Source organism: Hemiscyllium ocellatum, chromosome 13, assembly GCF_020745735.1.
Source record: "Hemiscyllium ocellatum isolate sHemOce1 chromosome 13, sHemOce1.pat.X.cur, whole genome shotgun sequence".
NCBI classification, from domain to species: Eukaryota; Metazoa; Chordata; class Chondrichthyes; order Orectolobiformes; family Hemiscylliidae; genus Hemiscyllium; species Hemiscyllium ocellatum.
The window spans coordinates 57,891,912-57,917,978 of NC_083413.1; the positions used below are offsets into that span (position 1 = coordinate 57,891,912).

Genomic DNA, 26,067 nt, shown 5'->3' on the forward strand with positions numbered 1-26,067 from the left:
CCTTACAGATACATGTGATACAATATCTTATGCCATGAAATACTGAAAATTCAACACACAAATTTGACAGAATCAAATTAATAAATTTGTGGGTTTAACTGCTTTTACATCATCAGAGAGACACAAAGTAAGCACTCAAGATAGTCACCCAAAATGATGCCAAGATTGGAATTCACTGCTTGTTTACGTATGTAATCTAGAAAGTATCTGGTTTAACAAAATTAAAAATTCCAAACAGACACTATGTCCCACCTTAGGCATAAAAAGTTGTGCTTCATGTACATTATTGACACACATTAAGCAGGGATACGAGGTTTTCTGATTTTCGTGCAAATCATTCTAATGGCATAAAGATGCATCACACGATGTAGAAAGTACAATTAATGACTTAATGAGAACAAAAGTAACCATAAATTTTTGGCACACCCTTACCAATACTGGAATTTCCAGGAATTCACGCGAGTTGGCGTTTTGTATGGGTCTTGGATTAATATAAGTAAATGCCAGAAAATTTCAAGGCAAGTTACACCAAATATAACATATCCAAGTAATTTGTACTCAGCATAAAAGGTAAGAGTACATTAAGCCGTGATAATATAATTGTTTTGATATAAATCTGCTGAAAATTCAGGTTACTAAATCTACACAATACATTTGCATGGTGGTCTCCGTGTTTATTAACTGAAATAAAATGCATCTTTGTGTACAATGGCTCAAATAGTCTACGGAGTGACAATCGCAATCCAGTTGCCATTCTGTTTCTATCTTTTTTCATTATTTCTTGAGCTCCATGTTTCTGGCCAGGCATTCCAATCCAGGCTCCTTCAAAAAAGCGGAGCATCACTGAAATTAACACAATTTCCCCATAGCATAGGATAGTGAGAGGAAATCAACTATGCATCTTTTTGCAAAGTTTGTGTGCCATGTTCTGAGATTTAAATGTCCAGCAGCACAACAATAGATTTCCTTAGTTACTGTGAAAGACTAAGTTTGGAAGGTAAATGTGAGGTGACAGTTGGTTTCAGGGTTTTGGGAGCCAGGTGAACGAGCATTGTTTAGGAGTGGTAAGGAGCTATGGGTTCAGAATGGCAGTGATGAAACCTTTGGGCCAATGGGGGTTCAGGCAAGTGGAGGGAAGGAGTTCTCAGATCCCAGAGGAGGGATGGAGAAAAGATGGACTTGTGCTGCATTGGGAGATCTGCTCTGAGAGGTGGAGGGCTTTTGGCAGAGGACTTGGGATATAGGAGTTTTGTGAAGAGTCTCTATATGTGGTGCTCATGTATGTGTGCGTGTTGTGAGCGTGTGTTAGGTTTAGGGTAAGCTTAATAGCTACTGAAAAGTTACATTGGATTTTTTATCTAACTTCTCATGGAAACTATTAATGGAAGCTAAGGGTATTTTTCTTCAAAGGGTTCCAGGTGTTGTTTGAATTTTAAGTTGCAAAAAATAAAAATAACTTGGAAGGGCAAGTTCCTCAAAATCTTCAATTTCCGGAAAATGTTCATGGTGTCAGCTGCATCTGCAATTCTACAGAGCCTCAATGTGCAACTCCAACCTGCAGTGATCTAGTGACTGTCTTGCCAATAGAGCCAGCTCCTACTCTACAGTTAGACTCTTTCTTCAACCTTACTGTATGTAATCCTGCACACTCACAAGTTCAAATTGCCATACCTTTAAAGAATACCAGTAACAGAAGTTTGTTTTCACCAAAATATGAGAAGTAGTGCAACAAAATATTTGTCCACATACTACAGTTGCAAACTACAAGTTCTTGACTGTTGCAACAAAAACCAAACAGGATGTGACAGTTTTAATCTCTGCTTCAAGAATACTGATTTTTTAAATAGATAACAATTTCAAAGCATTTCTGAGATAATCAGTCAACACTCTCATGCAAATAGTAAAAACACTTCTGAATCAGGGAAAGGGGAATATGTTGCTAAAATATATCACATTAATGCATCTTTTATAAGTCAATGCATATTTTAAATTTAGAGCTTATACAGTCTAATACTTTTACACAATCTGTTCAGACATCTTATGACGCACATAGAGGGAATGTCGGACTTGAACCCAGATGTTCTGGCCCAAAGGTAGGGATATCACTACTGCATCACAGGAACCCTCCACTTATACAAACATTGATTGAACTTTAACTTATAAAAAAGTTACAATAACTTGGCAAGCATATAAAAATGAAACTTACCACCAAAGAAAGATATTTCTCATATCACTTAACAACCAATTTCAGAACATGGTTCCAGCAGGCCAAATATCTGGGACTAATAGCTTTTACAAAATAATATATCGCATTATTTTTTGTGAGGCAAAGCTTATTTATCCGACCAAGAAATACATACCGAATGAAAATGTAAACCATCTCCTGAAAACATCTACACAAATATGTGAAGGAAATTCAGTCTCTGATGGTTTCATATCATGTATGATACATCAGGAATAGAAACCAATAAGTACTTCAATACCATCACCTACCAGCAGCCTGGAGGACCAACTGTAATCTTGCTTTGGCTTGTTCCGCAGGAGACTGCAAAACAACAAAGACAAACACACATCAAAATAATGGATCTCTGTTTAATGATGACATTGTCCAAAGGATTTCCATTCATCAAGAAATAAAAGAACAAATGTGCATGACAATTCTTTGGGTAATCAAAAAGATTCAGCACTCGGGGAAATAGTTTAAATGATTGCTGAAACACCCTCACTTACATTTTAGAGTGGAATAGTATCACCCTTAAAATTGAAAAACATTCACCAGCCAACACTAAACATCCTAGTTAAAACTCTTCACATAACTGAAAACTAGGTTTCCAGTTACACGTTTAAAACTTCTACAAAATAGTACTTAAAGTATACCTGATTTTAACAATATAATGTAATACAATATGTAAAAACATAATTAACTGTACTGTGACCAACATCTTGCACAATATGCATATCCCATAAACCCAAAACTAAAAACAATACATTTTCACGTGTCCACTTGGGTGCTGCATCCATGAGAACAAAGTTCGAACAAATGAAAAAGATATTAAGTATGTTTTAATTCTTTGTAGTTTGGAATCATTAGATTATTTAAGGATTTGCATAGTCAGTTCATACACATGTGCCACCACAGCTCCTTGCAATTCCATTCAGCAAAGAAATGTTCATATTTGCATAATCCTTCAAAGGCATCAGCCTCCTCCTCCCCCATGCAAATCCTCAGATTTAACACTACAGTTTCAAGTATTATTGAAATTACACTTTCTGTAACTTTGTGAGATGCAAATACATACACAACTTGGTATAATAGTTTTGCTAAGACAACCCTGAGAATATAGAAACATTATGGAGATGATGTTAAAAGCATCAAAATGTATACTGTAAGTGTTTCAGGTACTTTACAGAAAAGCTTTCCAACACAGCATAATGATATGCTTCTGTTTATGCAATTTTTCCCTTTCCCTCAGCTTCTATAAACACTGGATCCTTGTAAACACATCCAGTCTTTTGCTAACTTGTCACAACAGCCATTTCTTAATGATTGTTCTGGAGGCAAGACTAACTGACTATTCGAAAACAGGAGTCTTCATATTCAAGCTAGATCATATCGCATCTAACCAAGTGTAGTTAAGTCACTAATTAGCTTCTCAAGGGAATCTGTTCTCAAACCTGAATTGTTGAGGCTCAGAATCCTTCACTTTCTAACTTCCTGAAGCAGGTTCATCATTTACAAAGCACAACTCAGAATTGCGATGGAATTCTCCGTACTTGCCTGGATGAATGCAGGTCTAAAAACACTCAAAATACTGGTCACATCCTGGACAAAGCATCACCACATTCAGAAACATTCATTCCCTCCATAACCAATCTCAGTAGCAGCAATGTGCTCCATTTACAAGATGCACTGAAAAAATTCACCAAGGCTCCATTGACAGCACTTTCCAAACCCACAACACTATCATCTGGAAGGAAAATGGTAGCAGATACATAGGAATATAACCAGCTGTAGGTTCTCCTCCATGCAACTCACCATCTTGATTTGGAAATACATTACTGTTCCTTCAGTATGGATGCGCCAAAGTCCTGGAACTCCTTCCCTAATGGTTTGGTGGATCAAGCTTCATGAAATGAACTGCAGCAGTTAAAGAAAACAGCTTACTAACCTTTTCAAAGGTAGATAGGCAATAAAAGCTGGCCCAGCCTGCAATAGTCACATCCCATCTAACTGAAATCAGGTAACATTTGAAAAGAAGGTGGTGAGACTTGGTCCTAATAAACACATTTTGAGCAAAGACATATTAATATAGTACCTTTACATAATCTCAGAACATCCCAAACCACTTGACAGCTAATTAAGTGCTCTCAAAGCAGTCACTGTCACAATGAAGAAATGGAGATCATCAATTGTGTAAAGCAAGTTCTGACAAACAGTAATGTGAAGAAGACCAGATTGCTTTTGCATTAATGATTTAAGGATAAATGAATAACTCATTGAATAACTTACAGTGGACCCTACTCTCTCAAAATCAAGTAAAATATACCACCACCTCAATCAGTAGCAGTGTACATAAAAATACTTTGTCTTTTCTCACAACTATAACGTAGGAAGCAGACAAAGTATGCGTTTATGTCCATTCCCATGGACATTTTTTCCTGAAACAGGTCCTTAGCTTATCACTAGAGGCTGCAGCTTGAGAAGTGCCATTCCACATTAGGAGACTCTCCTGCTCTTACCTCCTCTCATAGGCAAAGCAGAACAATTGATAAGATTGATCGCAGATTGAAAACCAACCTGCTGGCCATATTACAATGCACATTTCTGCAACATCTAATTCTAGGGCTTCCTGTTCAGAGGCAAGATCACTACAATGACATCACAAACCACTCCATCATCAACCATCGCTTCAAGACAACAATGGGGCATCAGATGCACTTACGTCTCTTTCAAAATATAATTTACATCAGTAGAAAAATAATAGAATTCTTCACTGGACTGGACAAGGCAATTTTTGGCAGTGAGTTTCGTTCAACACGTTGAAGTCAGGGCAGGAACTTCAAATATTTCAATATATTCAAACGAGGGGCCAACAGCAAGACGCTACTTATAAGTAGTTTATGGAGCAGTAGCGTACTTTGGCAGTATCAGGCATATTTTCTGCTTTTATTGCAGGACTCCAACAGTAGCAATTTTTTATTTGAAATTCAAAATTTTTATACATTCATTGGTTTAGATTCCATAGAAACATACAACAGGAATAAAAGTAGGCCAATTGGAACATACCTCTCGAACATAAGCAAGCAATGCTATGCAATTACTATTCCCATATAAAATTTACTTGCCTGCAAGTATTGAGAGCAATCAGATCATCAGAATTTTCCCAGGTTCTCTGCATTACCTGCTGATGACTGGCAGTATGTGCATGACTATGGAGGGGGGGGGCACATTTGCTAAATTCCAACTGTAAATTATTTTTCAAATAATGTCGTTATCGCAATTGCTGCTAGACAACTTCTCTAGTTTTGAAAATTACATTTTCTAAGTTTCAAATGTTATGCACCAAGCCAGACCCCCTCAAAATATTTCAAAAAGATAGCTGAAACCTTAACATTTTCTTACTTAAAAGGCAAGTGTGAAATGGATATTCCAGGTGTGAAGCAGCTGGTCAAATCACTTGGCTTTAAGCAAAATAGAATTTATTTAAACACCAAATTTGAAACACGAACAAAAGAAAACAGAACTTAGAATAACTTAACTGTTTGATAACTCAAGCTACTCAGTATCACAGCTTAACTAAACAGCTGTTCCAATTTCCGCAACATCCCATAAACATACCCCTTGGCAAAATGTAAATTCCAACAAGTTCTTACAAGCAGGAGAGATTTCAGAAAGAAAAGTCAGCCAGGGGTCATCTGAAGCATGGAACCTTGTTGTGCTGTAGCAACTTCTGATTGCCTGCTACCAGCAGCTTCTCTGCCACAAGTAAACCAAACCATAAAACTGGGAGAACTGGTAACTCCTCTGCAATTGTAAACTAGGATCTTTCCAGACATTTTGACATTCTGCCTTTAAAACCTCTCAAAAAAACCCAAGGACAAAATAACCTTGTAAAAGTGACAGCATCATCACACAAAACTACCCCCTTCAGAATGTAAGGAATGCTTGCCATTTTAAAAATATTTATTTTGTCATCAGTTCTATCTCCCTTGTATCTCTGTGTCACAAGCCTATCTTTCACCCCTCTTTTTATTTCACTTTCTGTATATACTTTACTTCTAAGTTATATTTCTTGGTTTAGGCACGATGGATTGGATTTTGGAAACCCTCTTCCAGCCAAATCATAGACAGGTATGCTTAGAATCTTTTTCCATCTTGACATCTCTCGGCCTCCACACCATTTTTAATGAAGCAGGTTGAGCAGATTGACAGCAATCTATTTGCAAGCAGTGGGTAGTTTATAAACATAATTAACAAGTCTATTCAAGCTAATGATCTGGGTGACTGGAAAATTTCAGTCTGCTGAGAACCCCTAAGCATCCAGAATCCAGCAGATTTTTGGAGGCAGCAACTCAGGGGCCACCACTCTGGGATCAATTTCTGTACTAACCCTCGCACAACCATAGTAGCCATACCACCATTGCTACTTGGGGCTCATTTTCTATATTGTGATTCAAAAGTTGTAGATGTTTCCTTTCGGAAACAAAAGTTGCCGAAAAGGTGACTACACATTGAGGAGTTGCCAAAACCTCTCTGTCTTAATTGGCAACAAGCCATTAATTGGCCAGGTGCAGGATTGGGATTGAACTTTAACCCCAACACAAGAAGCCTACCCTCAGAAGGATAATCCAGCTGTCTCAGTGAAATATCTCCAATGTGATTATTTGAAGAGTCATGCTGCTGCTTGTCTGCAGACTACAGATTCCCTGCAGAGGGCGCCTCATTGCTTCAGACAGTCGATAACATTGTCATTTTTCAGGAACACTTGAAATATCTGTGGACAACTGTCAGCGTAGTAAACGGCAAACAACATTCTTTTATGGCTGACTGCAAAATCCAGCCAAGACTGAATGTGGCTTCATATCTTTCAGGCAGTACAGAATTGTTTACTGCAATTTACAGCATTTTTTTTGCACCTTCCCTCTGGTCAATTATCCACCAAAAACTCTCACTAATTTAAAATCTGTGCATAGATGGTTCCACTATCTTCTGTTTTTATGCCTAACCCTAAGTTCATAGCATTCCAGATGTCAAGATACAAAATGTGCACAGGCATTCAGAAAACACAACTGTTTCCTACCTCTTTCCTCTTATTTGAAAACCAACAAAAGGGAACTAGACGACAGACCATTAATGATATCCTGCCAAAGTATGAATTTCAATTAGTCAATACAACGTAGTTGAAAAAGAATTCAACTTTATAGCTGAAAAGAAACTTGCAAGAAAAATCCTAAGAGCAACCATATTAAATCACAGGTGCAATGACAATGTACCTGCAATTTTTTTTAGATATTCAAGAAGTCCAACAGTAACTCTCCTCTAGCCAGAACAGGGGCAGGTGTGCGCAAACAAAATTTCTTGGACCTTCCATCCAGGGTGTTAGTTTGCTGACATCTCTAAAAAAAATTATCCAGAATTAATTTACAAAAAAGTATACTTTGTGCTTATTTTTTTGGAACAATTCCACTGATGTCAAGCAAGATTCAAAAGAAAGTGCAAACTATGTTGAATTAGAGAAAATTAAAGTTGGTTCAGCAAAATGCCAAACTGATGATTAATTAAACATAAGCTGCACTTGCACAAGAAAAGTTTCTTCATGGGCTGCAATTCCGTGGCAGTGTAACCCTAAAGGGAACTATTAATACAGATCTAAGTGGTGTTAACAACATATAACATCTACAGTGATGACAGTTTGGAATACAGGCAGTCCCCGGAATGCAAACAGGTTCTGTTCTAGAGTCCATTCTCAACTGAATGGTACACACGTCGGAACACAATGCATGATGATGGAAAACATCTGTTCAGAAGTACAGGAAGTGTTTGTATGTCAGAGCTTCAAACTTACAACCATGTATGGAATAGTAGTGGTAAGTACAAACGTCATAGATCGAAAACATGCTGCATATACAAAGTATTTTCAAATCAAATCCATACATTATTGTACATAAAAATGTCATGCATGAATTAATTTCCATAAAATGATAAGACAGAAAAGTTTGAATGCGTTTGCATTACAGTTAAACTATATTCCTTGGTTCCTAAGCACTAAGTACACTCCTGCTTTTGAAAAACACAAATGAAAGTATCTTTGAATGGAATGTATTTCCTTACCAAACCCCGCGCAAAAGGATGAAGTGCATAACCTGGTCACACAAATTATTTGCACTTTAACTATCATTTTCAGGCATGGATTGAAATACCCTGCCATTTGAAATAACTAATCCTTTTAAACAGGATTCTGCCTTTGCCATTTATTTATATATTTACTGAAGTATTTTCCCTGTGGCTACTTTGAACTGACAGCTAAAAATAGAGTTAAAATGTTTAAGAAAGGGCAAATGCATTTCCATTTGTTTCATTTGGTTATTTTGCACACTATCAACAATAATTTAAATGTTAAACAAGATTGTGGACTTATATGGGCAAATTCATCATTAAGTTTCACATATCTAATTACGTTTCCTTGCCCTGAAACTCTAAATCCAGTTCACAACTAATATCTAGTTGTGAATTTTGTCTCTAACACAACTGTCCACATATCTATTTATATATAAGGAAAATTTAAATTCAATGACCCTGATTTTGTTCAGTGGTGCAGGGATAGTATTAATTGCTGACGACAAGAAAAGCTCCTACAAGCTAGGATGTTGACTTCCCCTATTTAGCATCGACTTCGCTTCTGATCCCATCTACAGGAAATTTCTAACAGTAACCAATTCACAGACTGAGCTTACCAAATCTGTCCTACAGAACAATCCTCTCAACCCAGGAATGTACTGAATGAATCTCTGTTACATTTCTCAAAACCAAAAATCAACTTCCTTAGGTAGAAGAATAAATTGTAAATATTATTCCAAATTTGCTCTCACCAAGGCTTGATTTAGCTGTATAGACACTTCTTTATTCTTATGCCCTAATTCCATGATAATAAAAGCAACAAAGTTCTTAGCATTCCTAATTGTTTCCTATACATTCATGTTAGCTTTCTGTGATTTGTTTATGAGAACATCCAGGTCCCTTTGAACACCAAAATTCTCCAGTCTCTTATCATTTAAAACATGATTTGCTTTTCCAACGAGAATGTATCATTTCACATTTCCTGGCAGTACCTTACATCACTCAGGCTCTTGCCAACTCTCTCAGTCAGTCAATCTCTTAGCAGTCACTTTGCTTCTTCCTTAAAGTCAATTTTAATATAATTTCCAACAGTTCATGGCCGAGAACTAATCAAAATGCTCCACTGTCCAGAGAGATCATTCTAGTATTTTTTTGTGTAGTTTTTGCTGTTCTCAAGAGATGAGAATTTCTGGTCAGGCCTATATATATTTCCTATCCTAATTACTCAACAAGGCGACGGTGAGCCATAATTTTGAACTGCTGTGTGATAAAGGAAATCCATGTGAGCATTGCCGTGAGGAAGGAACTTCCACAATCCTGATCCAATGATGAAGGAGTAGAAGAACTGGTGAGTTAAAGTTTTCCCATGTGCCCGCTGCTCTTGTTCTTGTTGGCAGAGGTCACAGATTTGGGAGGTACAGTCGAAGAAATTTGCAGTGCATTTCGTAGATAGCACACAGTTACACATTGTGCAAATGATAGATTGAGTGAACATTTAAATTTGCAGTTGAAGTGCCAATCAAGCAGGTTGTTTACAGTTGAGCATTTTTCCAATACATCCATTCCGCCAAATGGACAAAATTCCACTACACTTTTGATTGTAGGGGATGGAAAGGTTTTGGGATGACCACAGAATACCAGCCTCTAACCTGCTCTTGAAGCCACAGCTCGTCCAGTTTAGCTTCTTGTCAATGGCAAACTCCACAGGTTGCTAATGATGAGGAAAGCAATGATGTCAGCATAATTGAACATGAAAGTAGGTCGTTGAATTCAATGGAGACTGCCATCATCAGGCACTTGTGTGGTTCAGTTATAACTTGCCAACCATCAGACAAAGCTTGAATGTCATCTTGCTGCACACACTGCTTTGACATCTGAGGAACAAAACTGCCTAGGCATCAATGAAAATCCCAATTCTGACATTATGATGCAGGCAAGCAGCAGGTAGTGTCACAACTCCAGAGGATGGCACATCGGAAATCCAGCCCATAATCCTTAGCAAATCCTTCAATACACAAACAAACAAACAGAGTAAAGTAGATCCTAAAGAAAAGTTCTATTGGATTCAAAACATTAACTTGATTTCTCTCTCCACAGATGCTGCCAGACCTGCAGAGTTTCTCCAGCAGTCTTTAAATCCTTTCAGATTTCAAGCATTCACTGTATTTTGCTTTTGTATATATCATATTAGGGAAAAATACATCTTAGGCAGAGGAGAACAAGATTGCTGAGATGACTCTTGTGTTGTCAGAATGTTGCTTACTAGTCGTTTTTCTTCGGACGCTTCCACTGGTTTGCAAGACACACAGGTGGCTGGTTAGCATATAAAGGTTCTCCGACTTATTAAGCAGAAGTCACATCTTACAATAATTGTTGAAGGAAAGATGAACTGGCTTTCTTCAGGTTTAAAATGTTTTTTTTCCTACAGAGAACAGAAAGGCAACTTCCAAGCTGGCAGAATCAAATCCCTTCTTCTTATCTTGTTCCCAGTCCCAAGCTATTCAGCTACCTAAGAACCAATTACATGGTTGTAGGCAGGCAAAAGGTTGTTGTCATCAATAACTGGTCACTAGTCTATCGACCTATCGACCTCTCATTGTCACCCAGCTGCATCTCTGCACCTTGGCTCCAATTCATCTGCAACCACTTCAATTAGATTAGATTACTTACAGATTAGATTACTTAGTGTGGAAACAGGCCCTTCAGCCCAACAAGTCCACACCGACCCGCCAAAGCGCAACCCACCCATACCCCTTCACCTAACACTTTGGGAAATTTGGCATGGCCAATTCACCTGACCTACAAATCTTTGGACTGTGGGAGGAAACCAGAGTACCCGGAGGAAACCCATGCAGACACGGGGAGAACGTGCAAACTCCACACAGTCAGTCACCTGAGAGGGGAATTGAACCCGGGTCTCTGGTGCTGTGAGGCAGCAGTGCTAACCACTGTACCACCGTAATTACTGTTTGTTCAAACAGCAATATAAACAATACTTGCCGTAAGTGTCAGGTTACTTACTTTTCAAAACATGCAGCATGGCTTCATTTCAGACCACAATCTTATAAAGCACAAACATTATTCTAAAACATGATCTTTATCATGATTGTGTTCAAAGTGCCACCTTGGGCTGATAATGACTAACCTCCAAAATCACAACCATCTTCCTTTGTCTTGGCTAGGATTCCAACAGGTGGAAAGTTTTCCACATACTTCATTTCATTTCAATGGAGAATCATTTCAAATATGACGTCTTATTTCCACTAATTACCATAAATTCAAGTCTTGAGTAATATAGTTACCAGGTTGACAACATTTTTATCTATGCCTGGTTTGTTTCCAGACATGCCCTCTACACTACTAATTGAACCAGAACTTGTTCCCTAGATTGATGGTAATAGTTGAGTGAGGAATATTCCACTCCATGAGGTTATAAATCGTAGTTCCTGATGACCCACAGCAACTTATGAATGCCCAGTTTTGAGCTGCTAGATCAGTTCCAAATATATTGTACTGTGCACTGGATATTGCCACACAGCAAGATGATCAGCAAATCAAAATTTATTCACTGAAAGAGTTGAACAGAAAACCAACAGCTAAGATTTCACTTTGAATAGCTTTTACTGAAACAATCCAAATAAAATCAACAAATAAACTATGAATCAATGTGCAAAGTGCAGTAAATATGCATTTATACACTAAATAACAGATAGAACAAAGATAGATATGGGTTTACTCGGCAGTCCATTCAGCAGATAAGGCACTAATTTCAGCCATAATTTCATTGAAAACGCTGATTTTCTTCAGGTAGAAGTCCAGCTCATTTTGTTTAAAGACTGAGTTACTTTTGCTCAACCAACAGCAGCTCTCAGTTAAGTCAATTCCCATGTGTACAATCTTCAACAATGTGGCATACTTCTTTATTGATCTTTAACTAGTAAGTGTGAAGGATTATCAGATAGGGGCAGGAAGGCGGAGTTGAGGGTGAGATAAGATTAGCTGTGAGCGTTTTGAAGGGAATAACAGGCTGCATGGGTTGAACTGCCTACTCCTACTCTTAGTTCTCATGTTCTTATAACCTTCTCAGCTCTGTTCATGAGACGATGGATGGTATAGATGAACCAGTATTATATTTACTAGACCTTCACTGAAAACTCTCCAATTATGGCCATCTTTGGTCTATTGCTTACTTTAAGTGACAGACGTAGCTAGAACAGACTTGTACTTATTTACTTACTATCAGCTCCTGAAACCAGCCTTTGATTCTTCAGCCAGTTTGAGTTGCACCGCTGGCTGATATGAGCTCGGATGACTATGTCTGTCATCTCGTTTCAAACAGCTTCATTTTCCCCAAAAATTTGAAAATCAGTTTCCCTACAAACTTGAAATTTCAGTTGCAAACTTTGAAACTAGGATCAGTGCTCCCAACAGAATAATAAACTAATCAGCTGCTCAGACAACACATTCTCCACTGATTCCACAAGCCACAGATTCCACCACAATGTGTGTCATGAAAAGGTGAATTTTCAATGTAGACTGGTAAGAATATGATAAAGTAGGTGGTCAGCTTACATTATTTCTCTCACCACCTACTCAAACTTTATTTGGCAACTACTTTCTTCAGGACTCAACTAGTCTGTCAGTATCAATGCTAGAGAAGCAGTTTAGGGATGAACATTTAAAACACCCAAGCAGGGTTTATTATATATTTTCTACCCAATTAATTTTTACATTATAATTAATATTATCATCATATTATTAATTTCAATTTGGAGTCTCCTCAATATTTCATCAGTTGGAGGGTATCAGGCAGTAACTGGCGGAATCTTCCATCATTACAAGATGAAACACCACCTCAGAGGCCCTGAAATTCATGTATTATGAAGTTAAAGGCGTGTACTTTACCTTTAAGAGAGAGTGAATGTTGCTTTGCACTGAGAACTTACAAGCACTATATGACTAACTAGCAATTTGAGTGTACTGGAAAATTGAAAATATGTCGTATTTGGCTGTAAAACAGATACCCGAGTTGGTTGCTATTTTGGCAACAATTGAATTCAACCAATCAGTTCAAATTATGCCCCAGGATACTAAAACCCAATCGATTTTGAATTTATTGTTTTCGCAACATCGAACCAATGAGACAATCTGACATTGGGGGAAATAAAAGAGGCAGGCAGAGAGTAAACTGCCATTGAGAGAGAGACTGCATTAAATACACTCTCTATCAAAGGTCATATAAAACATCTTTGTAGTGAAAGACAGAAGACGACCAAGAGAGATCTTCTGCCAAAAGAAGGGCACCAGAGACAACAGCCGCTGTGTGGTTTTGAAATTAAGTTGATGTAATTTTAATACGGGTTTTTTTTGGCAGAGTATATTGTTTTAAAATTGGAGGTAGATAACAGACATTTAAGAGAAAGGAGACTTAAAGTCATAAATAGTCATTGCTTAATGTTCACTTTTAGAGATAAGGAATAAATTGATATTTTCTTTAAATAATGGAATTCTGGAGTTCTCTGTCATTCATACTTTAACAGGTTACAAGGCAACGTGAGCTTTCCTGGGTGTTTGGCTTAATTAACAGAAGGGTTCACTGCTATGTCGTAACACCTCTCCCAATTTTATGTTACTGTGCAGCGACCTGATTGAACCTGTCTTGCTTATGAGAGATAGCAAATTCAGCATATCAAGAGTCAGGGACAATGGTTAAAAGATATGCTCTGTGAATGCAACTATCAGTATTCCATGACATATTTTAGGGTTGTTCTCCCATTTTTCAAATAGCTCTCACATTTCAGTATGGAGAATCTTTCAGGGTCAAAAATAGAAATCGTTGGCAAAATTCAGCAGGTCTGGCATCATCTTGGAAAGCAGAGTTATCGTTACAATTCCAGTGACTCTTCATCAGAACTGGTAGCAACTATGAAAAGACAAGGGTATGGTGGGGGGAGCCCAGGTAGTTAGAGATAGAGCCAAGACAAAGAGAGAGATATGAAAGGGATAGGCAGATCAGGGGATTATTGATAGTGGGCAAGCTGAATAAGTGATAAGGAGAGCTGAGAGTAGGACAGAATGGGTAGGCTGTGATGAAAGCAAAGCGCATATGAGAATAAGACAGAGTGGAAGAGAACTGAGTGTTGGTTGTCATATGATGACAGAACTGGGATATTGTAGTGGGTTAAAAAAAAGGAAGGTCAGAATCAGGCTCAAAAGTTATTGAACTCAATGTTGAGTCCTAGAGGCTGCAGGATCCCCATGTGGAAAATGAGATGTTGTTCTTCCAACTTGCGTTAAACCTCGCTGGACACTGCAGCAGACCCATTGAATAGACTCAATGAAGTGCAGGCAAATCACTGTTTCACCTGAAAGGTAGGTGGTGTGGTGGTGGTGGTGAGGGTGATGGGGAAGCTCCAAAATTTCCACCTTCTTCCTCACCTGACAAACCCCCATTACCATAACTGATAGGACCCTTAACCACATGTGTTCCTTTCTCACTCTTTTGCCCTCACTCCTCCTCTTCCCTCCCAAAATTGGTTTGTACCGCCATACTGCACACTCATTGCTGGATACGTTCCCTAAAATAAATATAACTGTTTCAAAAAATGTATAAAAATCCTGGCAGAAAGTAGGCTTTGCCGTCACTACAACCAAACCATAACTCAAGTTAGTCCATAGAATCATAGATTCCCTACAGTGCAGAAAGAGGCCATTTGCCCCATTAAGTCAGCACAATGGTTCAGTGCTTAGCACTACTGCCTCACACACCAGGGACCCAGGCTCAACTTCACTTTAGGTGACTGTCTATGTGGACTTTGCACATTCACCCGGTGTGTGCGTGTGAGAGTTTCCTCTGGATGCTCCAGTTTCTTCCCACAGTACAAAGATGTGCAGGCTAGATGAATTGGCCATGGGAAATGCAGGGTAACAGGGACAGGGTGAAAGGGGTGGGTCTGGGTGGGATGCTCTTTGGAGGGTCAGTATGGACTCAATGGGTTGAGTGGCCTGTTTGCACTCTATAGGAATTCTATGATTCTATGAGTCTGCATTGGCCCTCAGAAGAGCATTCCAGACCCCACAGTCAATCTCATAACCTTACATTTTGCATGGCTATTCCACTTGACCTGCACACCTCGGACCGTGGGAGGAAACCAGAGAACCAGGTGAAAACACACCCAAACTCCACACAGTCTGTCACCCAAGGCTGTAATTGACCTCAGGTCCCTGATTCCATGAGGCAGCAGTGTCTGCCACTGAGCCACCATGCTGCCCATCTGCTGACCACTGAGCCACAGTGCTTCCTGTCTGTATCAACTTCAATAAACCTAAGTAACCATTTATTATCGGACCATAAGTTTGCCAATGTCACTCAATGCAGATTTGTACTGGAGGACTCCTAATATTGTACTTATGTTTAACAATGGAGCTAGGGATACACCAAACAATTATAGGGCAATCAACATAACTTCCTTCATGGGAAAATTATCAGAATCAATTTTGAAGAGAGGATTACTATTAATTTCAAAGATATGGAGCAAACAAGCATAGTCAACATAAAGTTGTTATAGGGAGATCATATTTGACTAATTTGGCTGAATTTTTTAACAAGTAACAAGGAGGACTGATGAGGGTAATATAGTTGATGTGATACAAATTGATTTAGAGAGGCTTTTGACAAGGCCTGAAATGGCAGAATGGTCATTAAAAAAAAGGTCACGGGATCAAGGATATACTGTGATCTGGGTACAAACTTGGTTTGGTGACAGGACCAAAAGATAGTGGTTGACGAAGCTTTTACAGCAGGAAAGCAGTTTCCAGTGAGGTTCTACAGGATTTAGTGCTGACTCCTGATTTTTGTATATATCTTTATGACTTTGACTGAAATGTTATGAGCAAGGACAAAACGTTTGCAGATGGCACAGAAATTGGCAATGTAGGAGGACTGAACCCGAAGGTTGCAGGAAGATTGGACTAATTGGGTGGGTATAAAATTGGCAAATGGATTTCAAACCAGAGAAGTGCAAGATCATGGATTTGGAGAGGTTAAAGGAATATTTAATAATGATAAGATACTAAAATGTGCAGATGAAGTGAGAGAACTTGGGAGTGCTTGCTTGTTGATTGCTGAAGGTATTTGAAGATAAGTTGATAAGGAGCTTCTGAAGGTATATGGAATACTTCTCTTATATTCTACATAGAATATAAGAGCAGGGAGGTAATGCAGCAGCTATATAAAACATTAATTTTGCCAGTTTTGATCATCTCATTATAGAAAGGACATGACTGTCTACAGAGGGTACAGGAAAGCTTGACGAAGATGTTGCCAGGACTGGAAAATTGCATCTATGAAGAAAGATTAGATAGGCTGAGATTATTTTCCTTGGGACAGTCCAAACTGAGGTGAGATTTGATTGAAGTGTAAAACGTTGTGAGAATGTCTGGGTAGAGTGGGTGGGAAGGACTAATTTTCCTTATCAGAGAGGTAAGTGACTAATGTGCATAGATTTAAATTGTTTGCTAGAAGAATTAAACAGGAAAGAGCAAAACATTTTTTCTGCTAGAGAGGTAGGAGTCTCAAACTTGCTGTCAAAAAAGTAGTAGAGACAGAAACCCTCAACTCATTTAAAAGGTGTCTGGATGTGCACCTTATGATCTGTAGCTTCCTGGTATACAAACCAACTGAAAATTGGAAATCGGCAATGTGGTTTATTTCAGTACACACAGACACAGTAGGCAAAGTCTCCTTCTGTATCACAACCTTTTCTGAATGTTCCAAGTATCTTAAGAGGACAAATGTGCAGAGCGTGGGGAGAGGGCAGGGGTGTGGCAGTAATGAAATAACCCTTACGTTGGCCAGCATAAACATGATGGGTTGTTGGCTGTAATGATTCTACAATTTGGTGATTCTAAATCAGGTACTATTCTGAAAAGAGTTATGTACAATTGTTTTGCATACTTTGTACACATAAAATACAACAAAGAATGTAATGATCTACCTTTAAAATTTGATAACTTATTGTTTGCTAAATGCCTTGAGATCTGTAATAATCGAAAGGCACCACATGTGTGTTCTAAGGAAGAGTCACTGGACCTGCAATATTAACTGACTTCTCTACACAGATGATGCCAGATCTGCTGAGCTTTTCCAGCAACTTCGGTTTTTGTTTCTGACCATTTAAATGTAATAAAACTAAGAACTGTTGATGCTGTAAATCTGAAACAAAAACAAAATGGAATGAAATAAGGCTACATTCAAAATCTGTATATTCACAGAAGTGAGAATCCAAATTAAAAACACAAAATAATTTAAAATGGAAGCCCTGCTAATTCCAGAAAAATTAACTCCATTGCTGGTAAAGCAGTTGTCCAAAACTTTATGGAGTGTAACAATACCAAATTTAGCCTTTACCTACCAAAAGAATGGTTACACAAGATCTGTTACAGAAACAGTTTAAAATTAAGAATGCAATTCAGCAAAATATCTTTAACTTGCTTCATGCGCCATTATAACACACAGAAATGCTGACCTCCTGGAAATGCATTTTACTATCAGAGACCAATTTATTCCAGTATTTCTTTAAAAAAAGAGAGTAGGTGCATAATAATGTGATTTATATTGGCTTTGCATCATTTCTCAAACTTCATGACCTTTAAAATTGTCCCAAACTTTTATTTCCACTTATTATTCTGAACAGATTTCATTACATATTTTAAATGTAAACAACTCTGAATAATGATCTGGACTGTTGTGTGATTGTTGCTCTGACATTTGTGCATGAAGCCGAGATGGAAACCTAGTGCATTAATTTAGCTCTCATCTGCAGTAACCACGCTTCTGTAAAAAGTTTTATACTGAACCCACATAAATCATGTACAAGAAAAATGAGAAAATCTGGTGCCTAACTCATCTTCTACCATTCTGTGAAATGAAATCCACTAAAATACCTATCAAAACTGCAATCATCAGTTGATAATATCGTCTTAGGTCTATCTGCACTTTCCGATTTAATTTCCTCCATGCCCTTGACATCCACAGATACCATTAAGATTAAGCACATACAGTAACTGAGCATTTTTCATATTTTGATATATGAGACCCAGGCGCTAAATGTAATATCATCATTTGAAAATTAATGCAATATTTCTTTTGTTATTTTTTGACTTGGAAAGCAGGATGAATATTTTGGTTTCTCTAAAGTAATTTCCCCATCAGAATGACATACAATTATGAATAGATGTGCAACTGGTCAAAGGTCAGCTAAATTACTACATCATTAAATGAGGGAAGAGATCAAAACTGAGCATGGTGCTGCTGCTGAAATGGTTATGCTGCCTGGTACATCAAATATGATGAAATCATTAGAGTAATAAGCATGGAAATCTGTTTGCAGATTAACCCGTGGTTTCACGCTGCTTTTATCTAATGGGGGCACTGTGGAAATCTTGTCAGCTTTTCATCAGCCACGATCAAATTACTGAAACCACGAACATATCATGGCTGCAAATGAGAATAGCATGCCTGATTGGCATTTTTATTTCCACAGCAGCAAGGTTTAATTTTATGCCAATAAATGTAGACAGACAATCCATTGTTAGAAATTACAACAACAATGAACATCTGAGTTGATCTTTCATGTAGCTACAAAAAACTCACATCTGGGAAACAAAATATTTGTTAAATTTATAAACCAACTCCAGTTTATAAATTACTCCCTCCATCAAGTGGATGAAAGATGGTCTTTTCTGTTAGTTTCTGTGTATGTTGCTTTGAACCAGTTCAGAAGATCTTTGAGACCAACATCCATTAACTATCTTTCCTTCCTTGGGGAAACCCTCAGTTGCTTGCCAAACAATCACTGAGACTGAGCTCTGATCATGAGCACATTTTGTGGGGAACAAGAATTATGGGATTTCCATACCCCAATAGGAAACAATATTTTAAACAAGTACTTTAACATTACCTCTTTTATAGCAGTTCTGGCAAAACTATGCTAATTGGACAAGTATTGCCAAGACATGGACTAAACATTTTACCTCTGAAAAATAAAAAGTGTATTTGGTTCTACTGTACAACAATTATAGATAAATAGTACGTGCTGATGAACAATATTTTAAATGATCAAATCCAGATGCGGATGTCATATGTAGGTTGATCAAATATTGCAATTGGAAGCATCTTTTCCAAGGTTCCCTTTCACTGATACAGAAATTGTTTGATGTTATAAGTAATAAATGTTAAATGTAGCATTGGTTCATTAGCAGTATAGAAATATGAGATGTTGCCCACATGCAAATGTCCATTGTTCTTGGAAGCAATTGTTCTTGGAAGGAGACAGATGCAATGGACATTCATGCACCAGAATAATTCTGATTTTTTTCTAAATGTTTATTACGTCATTTGAATTTAAAATCCTTTCATAATGCCTGTTCAAATTGATTGTTCTAACATTAGAAATATAGGAAAATAACCGTAAAATGATCTGAAATAAGCAAAATCTGTAAGGAACAATAAGAATTTGAGTCAAACATAGAAGTGCCAAGGACACTGCAAAAGAACGCAATATTTCTAATGAGCAGGTGGTCGACATACCACCAGTACTTCCATTGCCATCTAGGCATACATTCATATTGATGTGAAAATGATCAGGTGCGTTTCTGTGATATAGCATATTTATGAATGACAGCTGAATAATGTTTTACTATACAATTATTGTGAATTATATATTATTGTATAATAAGTATATTAACAAGTTACACATTATGTCTTCCTAAGTCAACAGTGCCCTGTCATCTATTCAATCGCGTATGCAAAAATTGCATTACATTTGTTAGACAAAATTTTCAAATTTCTGTTGGCTATCATTAATCAGGTGAAGTTTCTAAGTGCTCAGTGCCCTTATTTAGATTCTGAGAATCTCTCCACAGATGTTAGACTAACATTTTCATAGTTTCCTGGTTTCTCTTTCTCAACTTGCTTTATCACTGTTCTCACTAACATGGAAAATATCCCAAGCTGCTTGCACACACATACATATAACTGAGCTAGGAAAAACAGATGATATGGAAAAGTACAAACTGATTAAAGTGATGAGATTTGAGGAGCTGTTTTAATGAAGAGAACAGAGAGAATTAGAAAGGTTCAGTCAAAAGTTTCACAGAAAGGGTCTTAGACTCAATCAATCACAAGGCAAAAGGATAGGGAATGCAGAAAATGTCATAATGAGAGAAGCAGAATGGCACGTTTATGGAGGTCACAGAGATAGATCAGGTGAAGAACACATGGCTTTTAAAGATGCAACTTTAAATTCTAGGCATTGAAAGGCAAAGTTCTTTTATGAATCAGCAAAGACAAGAGGAATGAATAAGCAAGATTTGCTGTGACAGAGATACATATTGCAGATTAGACAAATTGTAGAACATAAATTGGAAAACTGAACCAGATTATAGTCCAATAGGCTTATTTGGAAATACAAGCTTTCAGAGTGCTGCTCCTTCATCAGGTACCTAGTGGGGTAAGATCATGTGACACAGAATTTACTATAAATATATGGTTTTTAACTTTGTCTACCCCAGTACAACACCAGCACCTCCATATCATGGAAAATAGAAGGCCAACAAGCTCAGCAATGCAGCAGTTCAGCATGAAGGTGACAGAGACATGCAGACAGCCTGATATAGTGGTGAGGTTGATCACTGCTGTGGGCATCAGTCTTCAAGATGGTCCTAATTGTCAGCTGTGGATCTCAACTTGGAATGAAAAAGAACATAAAACATCACAAAATTGTTACTGTGCAAGATGTAGCCATTCTGCTCATTATGTCTCCACTGGCTTTCTCAACATTTTGACTTAATGCAAATTTCTTGCCCTTTTACTGTAACACTGAACATTGTTTCTATTTAAAGAAGCATTCAATATCCACTCAATTGCTTCAAATACACTTCTAGGCAGTGCATTTCACACCCTAACTACTCTTTTTTTTCTCGTCCTCCATTTGATACTTTAATTTTATGTTCCATGGTTTTTGAAAGCTTCTCCCCATCTACTCTATCCAGGTGAGTCATGATTTGAAAACTTCTATCAAATCTCTCCTCTGAGAATTTTCCTCGCTAAAGAAAATAGATCCAACTTCACAAATCTAGCCTCATGCCTTGAGATTATTTATATTTAGAAACATCCTTGTACATGTCTGCATTCTCACCAATATGTTCAGATCCTGAGGCTTCACTGGCTGGGTTAGCATTTACTGCCTATCAGTAGTTGCCCTTGAGAATATAGTGGTCATCTACCTTCTGGAACCACTTCAGTCCATTTGGCGTACATTCAAATACTTCTGATGAGGCCTAACTAGTGCTTACACAATTTAGCCACCTGATTACAGTACACCACACCTCGATTAATGAAGCCTGGAATACAATTTGCCTCATTAACAGTTCTTTCCAACTTTCCTATCACTTTTAATACCTTATACGCATATACATAGATATTTCTCTGCTTCTGCATACCCTTTAGGAAAAGCGTTACATTTTATCTTACTGTCTCTCCATGTTCATTCTTTCAAAATATATTACCTCACTTTTCTCAGCATGGCACACGTGACCTATCCGTCCATTCCACTAACTTAGCTAGGTCATTTTGGAATTCTACGTGATCCCCCCTTGGAGCTTAGACTGCTTCCAAACGTTGTGCTGTCCACAAATTTTGAAACTCTACATCAATATCAAAATCATTTATACATATCAGGGAAAGCAAGAATCTCAACAGCAACCCCTTTGAAACTCCACCATAAAAGTTCCTCCAGGCTGGAAAATACTCATTAATATCACTCTCTGTTTCCAATCCCTCAGCCAACTTTGTACCTACGTTGTACTGACCCTTTTAGTCCAAGGCACACATTTTTTTCTCACAGATTTATTGGGTGGTAATGTATTAAATATTTTCTGTCTCATAGGTAAAGACAGATGTGAATTAATCATTTGACATTTCTGCCATGCTTCTTGCTTCTGAATACAAGTGCCTTTTTGGTCCCAAATTGGTCTTACTCTTCCTTTACCAGCCTTTTATTATTTAAATGCCGGTGGAATATATTGGTACTTTGCTTTATGATAACGATCAGTCTTTTCTCAGAATCCCTTTTTGCTTCTCTTTCTTGCTCTTCACCTTCTTTTCTGAACCTTCTGCATTCAACTTGGATTTTCAATTCATTTTCTACCTGACACTGGTCGTATGCATTTGATTTCTGTTTGAACTTCTATTTCCTGTGTTATCCAAGGAGCTCTGTATTTGCCCTATCTTTCCTCTTTGAAGAAATATACCTTGATTTTAAGATTATCCGTTTGCTCGTTGAGCTGATGGGCTTCTTCTCAGACATTTCATCACCATCCTATGGTACATCATCCGTGAGCCTCAGGTGAAGCATTGGTGCTCTGTTCCCCTTGCTATTTATGTGTCTTGGTTTGTTGTGGTGGGTGATATCATTTCTGGTTGTATTTTTGAGAGGTTGGTAAATGGGGTTCAGATCTATATGTTGTTAATGGAGTTTTGGTTTGAATGCCAGGTCTCTAGGAATTCCCATGTGTGCCTTGGAATGGCCTGTCCTAGGATGAATGCATTGTCCTAGTTGAACTGGTATTCTTTTTCGTTGCATGTATGAATACTAGTGATAGTTGGACATTTCTTTTGTTAGATACTGTGTGCTCATGTATCCTGATAGCTAGTCTCCTGCTGACTTGTCCAATGTAATGTTTGTTGCAGTCCTTGCAAGGTATTTTGTACATTACATTTATTCTGCTGGTTGTGGGTATGGGATCCTTTAACTTTATCAGTACTTGTTTTAGTGTGGTAGTAGGTTTGTGGGCTACCAAGATGCCTCGGTGGCAGAGTAGTCTGGTCATCATATGTGAAATTTATTTGATGTATGATAGGGCGATGAGAGTCTCCAGACATATTATGTCTCCCTGTTTTGGTCTGTTGTGCAGGAATTGGCGGATTTCTCCACTGGTTAACAAGAGAGAATCTAACCAATGTCCCTTGACATTCAATAGTATCACCATCACTGAATACCCCACTGTCAACATTCTGGGGGTTACCATTGGCATCACATCTACAAATATCTATGCGCCACACCACCAACACACGGTAACAGCATTGTGCACCATCTACAATATGCATTGCAGAAATTTACCAAGGCTCCTTAGGCAGCGCCTTACAAATCCATGAACACTATCATCTAGAAGGAAAAAGGCAGGAAAAACATGGGTACACACTACCTAGAAGACCCACACCCAGCCACTTGCCATCCAAAGTCGGAAATATATGCCTGTGCCTTGTACACGCTGCTGGGTCAAAATCCTGGAACTCCCTCCCAAATGGTATTGAGAGTTATTACCTATGCCAAATAACAGCAACAGTTGAAGAGGGTAGTTTCTGCTGAGTAACTGAAGATTGACAATCAACAATCACCCAGCCAGTCATACCCAGATCCAGTGAGTGAATTAAAAAACCATTCCAGTCTGTATTCAGATAATCCTGTAATTTCTTTCCAGACTTGTTTCTCTTCATCCTTCCTATTTATTGGTGGCATAGATTTTACTGATTTGGAGGTGCCCGTGTTGGACTGGGGTGTACAAAGTTAAAAATTACACAATACCAGGTTATAGTCCAACAGGTTTATTGGAAAGCACTGGCTTTTGGAGCATTGTTCCTTCATCAGGTTATATTCCACAACCACCTACAGAAACAGCAACATTCCAAAAGCTAGTGCTTCCAAATATATATATACCATTTTGGATACTGTTGGGTGGGGAGGGGGGGATGTGGAGGGGAAGAGAACCTTACCAGGGAAAGCCTCAGCAGCCAGGTCTCTGGCACTGAGACTGGCTCTGTGGCTCAGAAGGGAAAGGGGGAGAATAGAAGAGTGATAGTGATAGGAAAGCCAATTGTGAGAGGACCAGACAAGAGATTCTGTGGTCGGAAACAAGGCTCCTGGATGGTATGCTGCCTCCCACGTGCCAGGTTCATGGATGTCTCTGACCAAATCCGCAGGATTCTTATGGGGGAGGGAGGGAGGGTGGGGGGGTGAGAAACTAAAAGAGGTGGGGAGTGGCATTGCTAATCAGGGGTAGTATCAGAGCTGGCAGGAAGGGAGGTCACCTAGGAGGGTTTGTCTACACAGTGAGTATTGGTTGAAATCAGAAACAGGAAAGGAATGGTTACTTTATTGGGAGTTTTTACAAATCCCCCAATAGCAACAGCGACACAGAGGAGCAGATTGGGAAGATGATTTTGGAAAGATGCAGAACTAACAGAGTTGTTGTCATGGGTGACGTTAATTTCTCTAATATTGGTTGGAACCTCCTTAGTTCAAATAGTTTGGACAGAACAGTTTTGTTATGTGTGTTCAGGAAGAATTCCTGACTCAATATGCAGATAGGAGAAAGTGAGGACTGCAGATGCTGGAGATCAGAGCTGAAAGTGTGTTGCTGGAAAAGCGCAGCAGGTCAGGCAGCATCCAAGGAGCAGGAGAGTCGACGTTTCAGGCATGAGCCCTTCTCCTGCTCCTTGGATGCTGCCTGACCCGCTGCGCTTTTCCAGCAACACATTTTCAGCTCTCAATATGCAGATAGGCCAACTAGAGGGGAGGTTACATTGGATTTGGTATTTGGCAATGAACCAGGCTAGGTGTCAGATGTCTCAATAGGAGAGCATTTTGGTGACAGTGATCACAACTCCCTGACCTTTTTTATAGTTATAGCGAGGGATAGGAGCAGATGATATGGGCAAGTATTTAATTGGGAGACGGGGAATTACAATGTTATTAGGCAGGAAATTGGGAAGAGATGTTCCCAGGAAAATGCATGACAGAAATGTGGAATTTGTTTAAGAAACACTTGCTGTGAGTGCCGAATAGGTTTGTCCCACTGAGGCAAGGAAAAGATGGTAGGGTGAAGGACCCTCGGGTGATTAGAGATATAGAAAATCTAGTCAAGGGGAAGGAGGAAGCTTACTTAAGGAAGAGGCAAAAATCAGACAGGGATATAGAGGGTTACAAGGTAGCCAGGAAGGAGCTGAAGAATGGACTTAGATAAGCTAGAAGGGGACATAAAAAAGCTTTCACGGGTCGAATTAAGTAAAACCCGAAGTCATTCCACACATATGTGAGGAAAAAGAGAATTGCCAGAGTGAGGGGAGGGCCGAACAGGGATAGTGTAAGGAACTTGTGTCTGGAATCATAGGAGGTAGACGAGGTTCTTAATGAGTACTTTGCTACTCACAGTGACCTTGTTATTTGTGAGGACAGCATGAAACAGGCTGATACGCTCGAACAGGTTGATGTTAGGAAAGAGGATGTGCTGAAAATTTTGCCAAAGATGAGGATAGATAAGTCCCCTGGGCCAGATGGGATATACAAACACACTAAAAACAGCAGCTAATGAACTTGAAAGACCCCGTACAGATAACAAGCAAAATTAATGTCATTTACAAAACACCTTGCAACAACTGTAATAAACAGTATTTTGGACAAACAGGCAGAAAACTAGCCACCAGGATACATGAACATCAACGAGCCACAAAAAAACCTGACCCACTCTCACAAGCATTCTTACATACAGATGAGGAAGGGCAGCACTTTGACTGAGACAACATATCCAGCCAAGGACAAGCCAAACAGAGACACACTCAAGAATTCCTAGAAGCTTGGCATTCCAACCAGAACTCTATCAACAAACAC

The 26,067-nt window shown here is 38.5% G+C and overlaps 1 protein-coding gene across 1 annotated transcript in view; it reads right to left on the bottom strand.

The window, feature by feature from the left end:
• Nucleotides 1–26,067, bottom strand: part of rsrc1 (arginine/serine-rich coiled-coil 1) — a 455,856-nt gene that overhangs the window by 203,947 nt on the left and 225,842 nt on the right. The window contains exon 6 of the mRNA XM_060834209.1: nucleotides 2,494–2,545. Within this exon, the coding sequence (XP_060690192.1) occupies nucleotides 2,494–2,545 (52 nt within the window). The remainder of the gene's footprint in view (nucleotides 1–2,493; nucleotides 2,546–26,067) is intronic.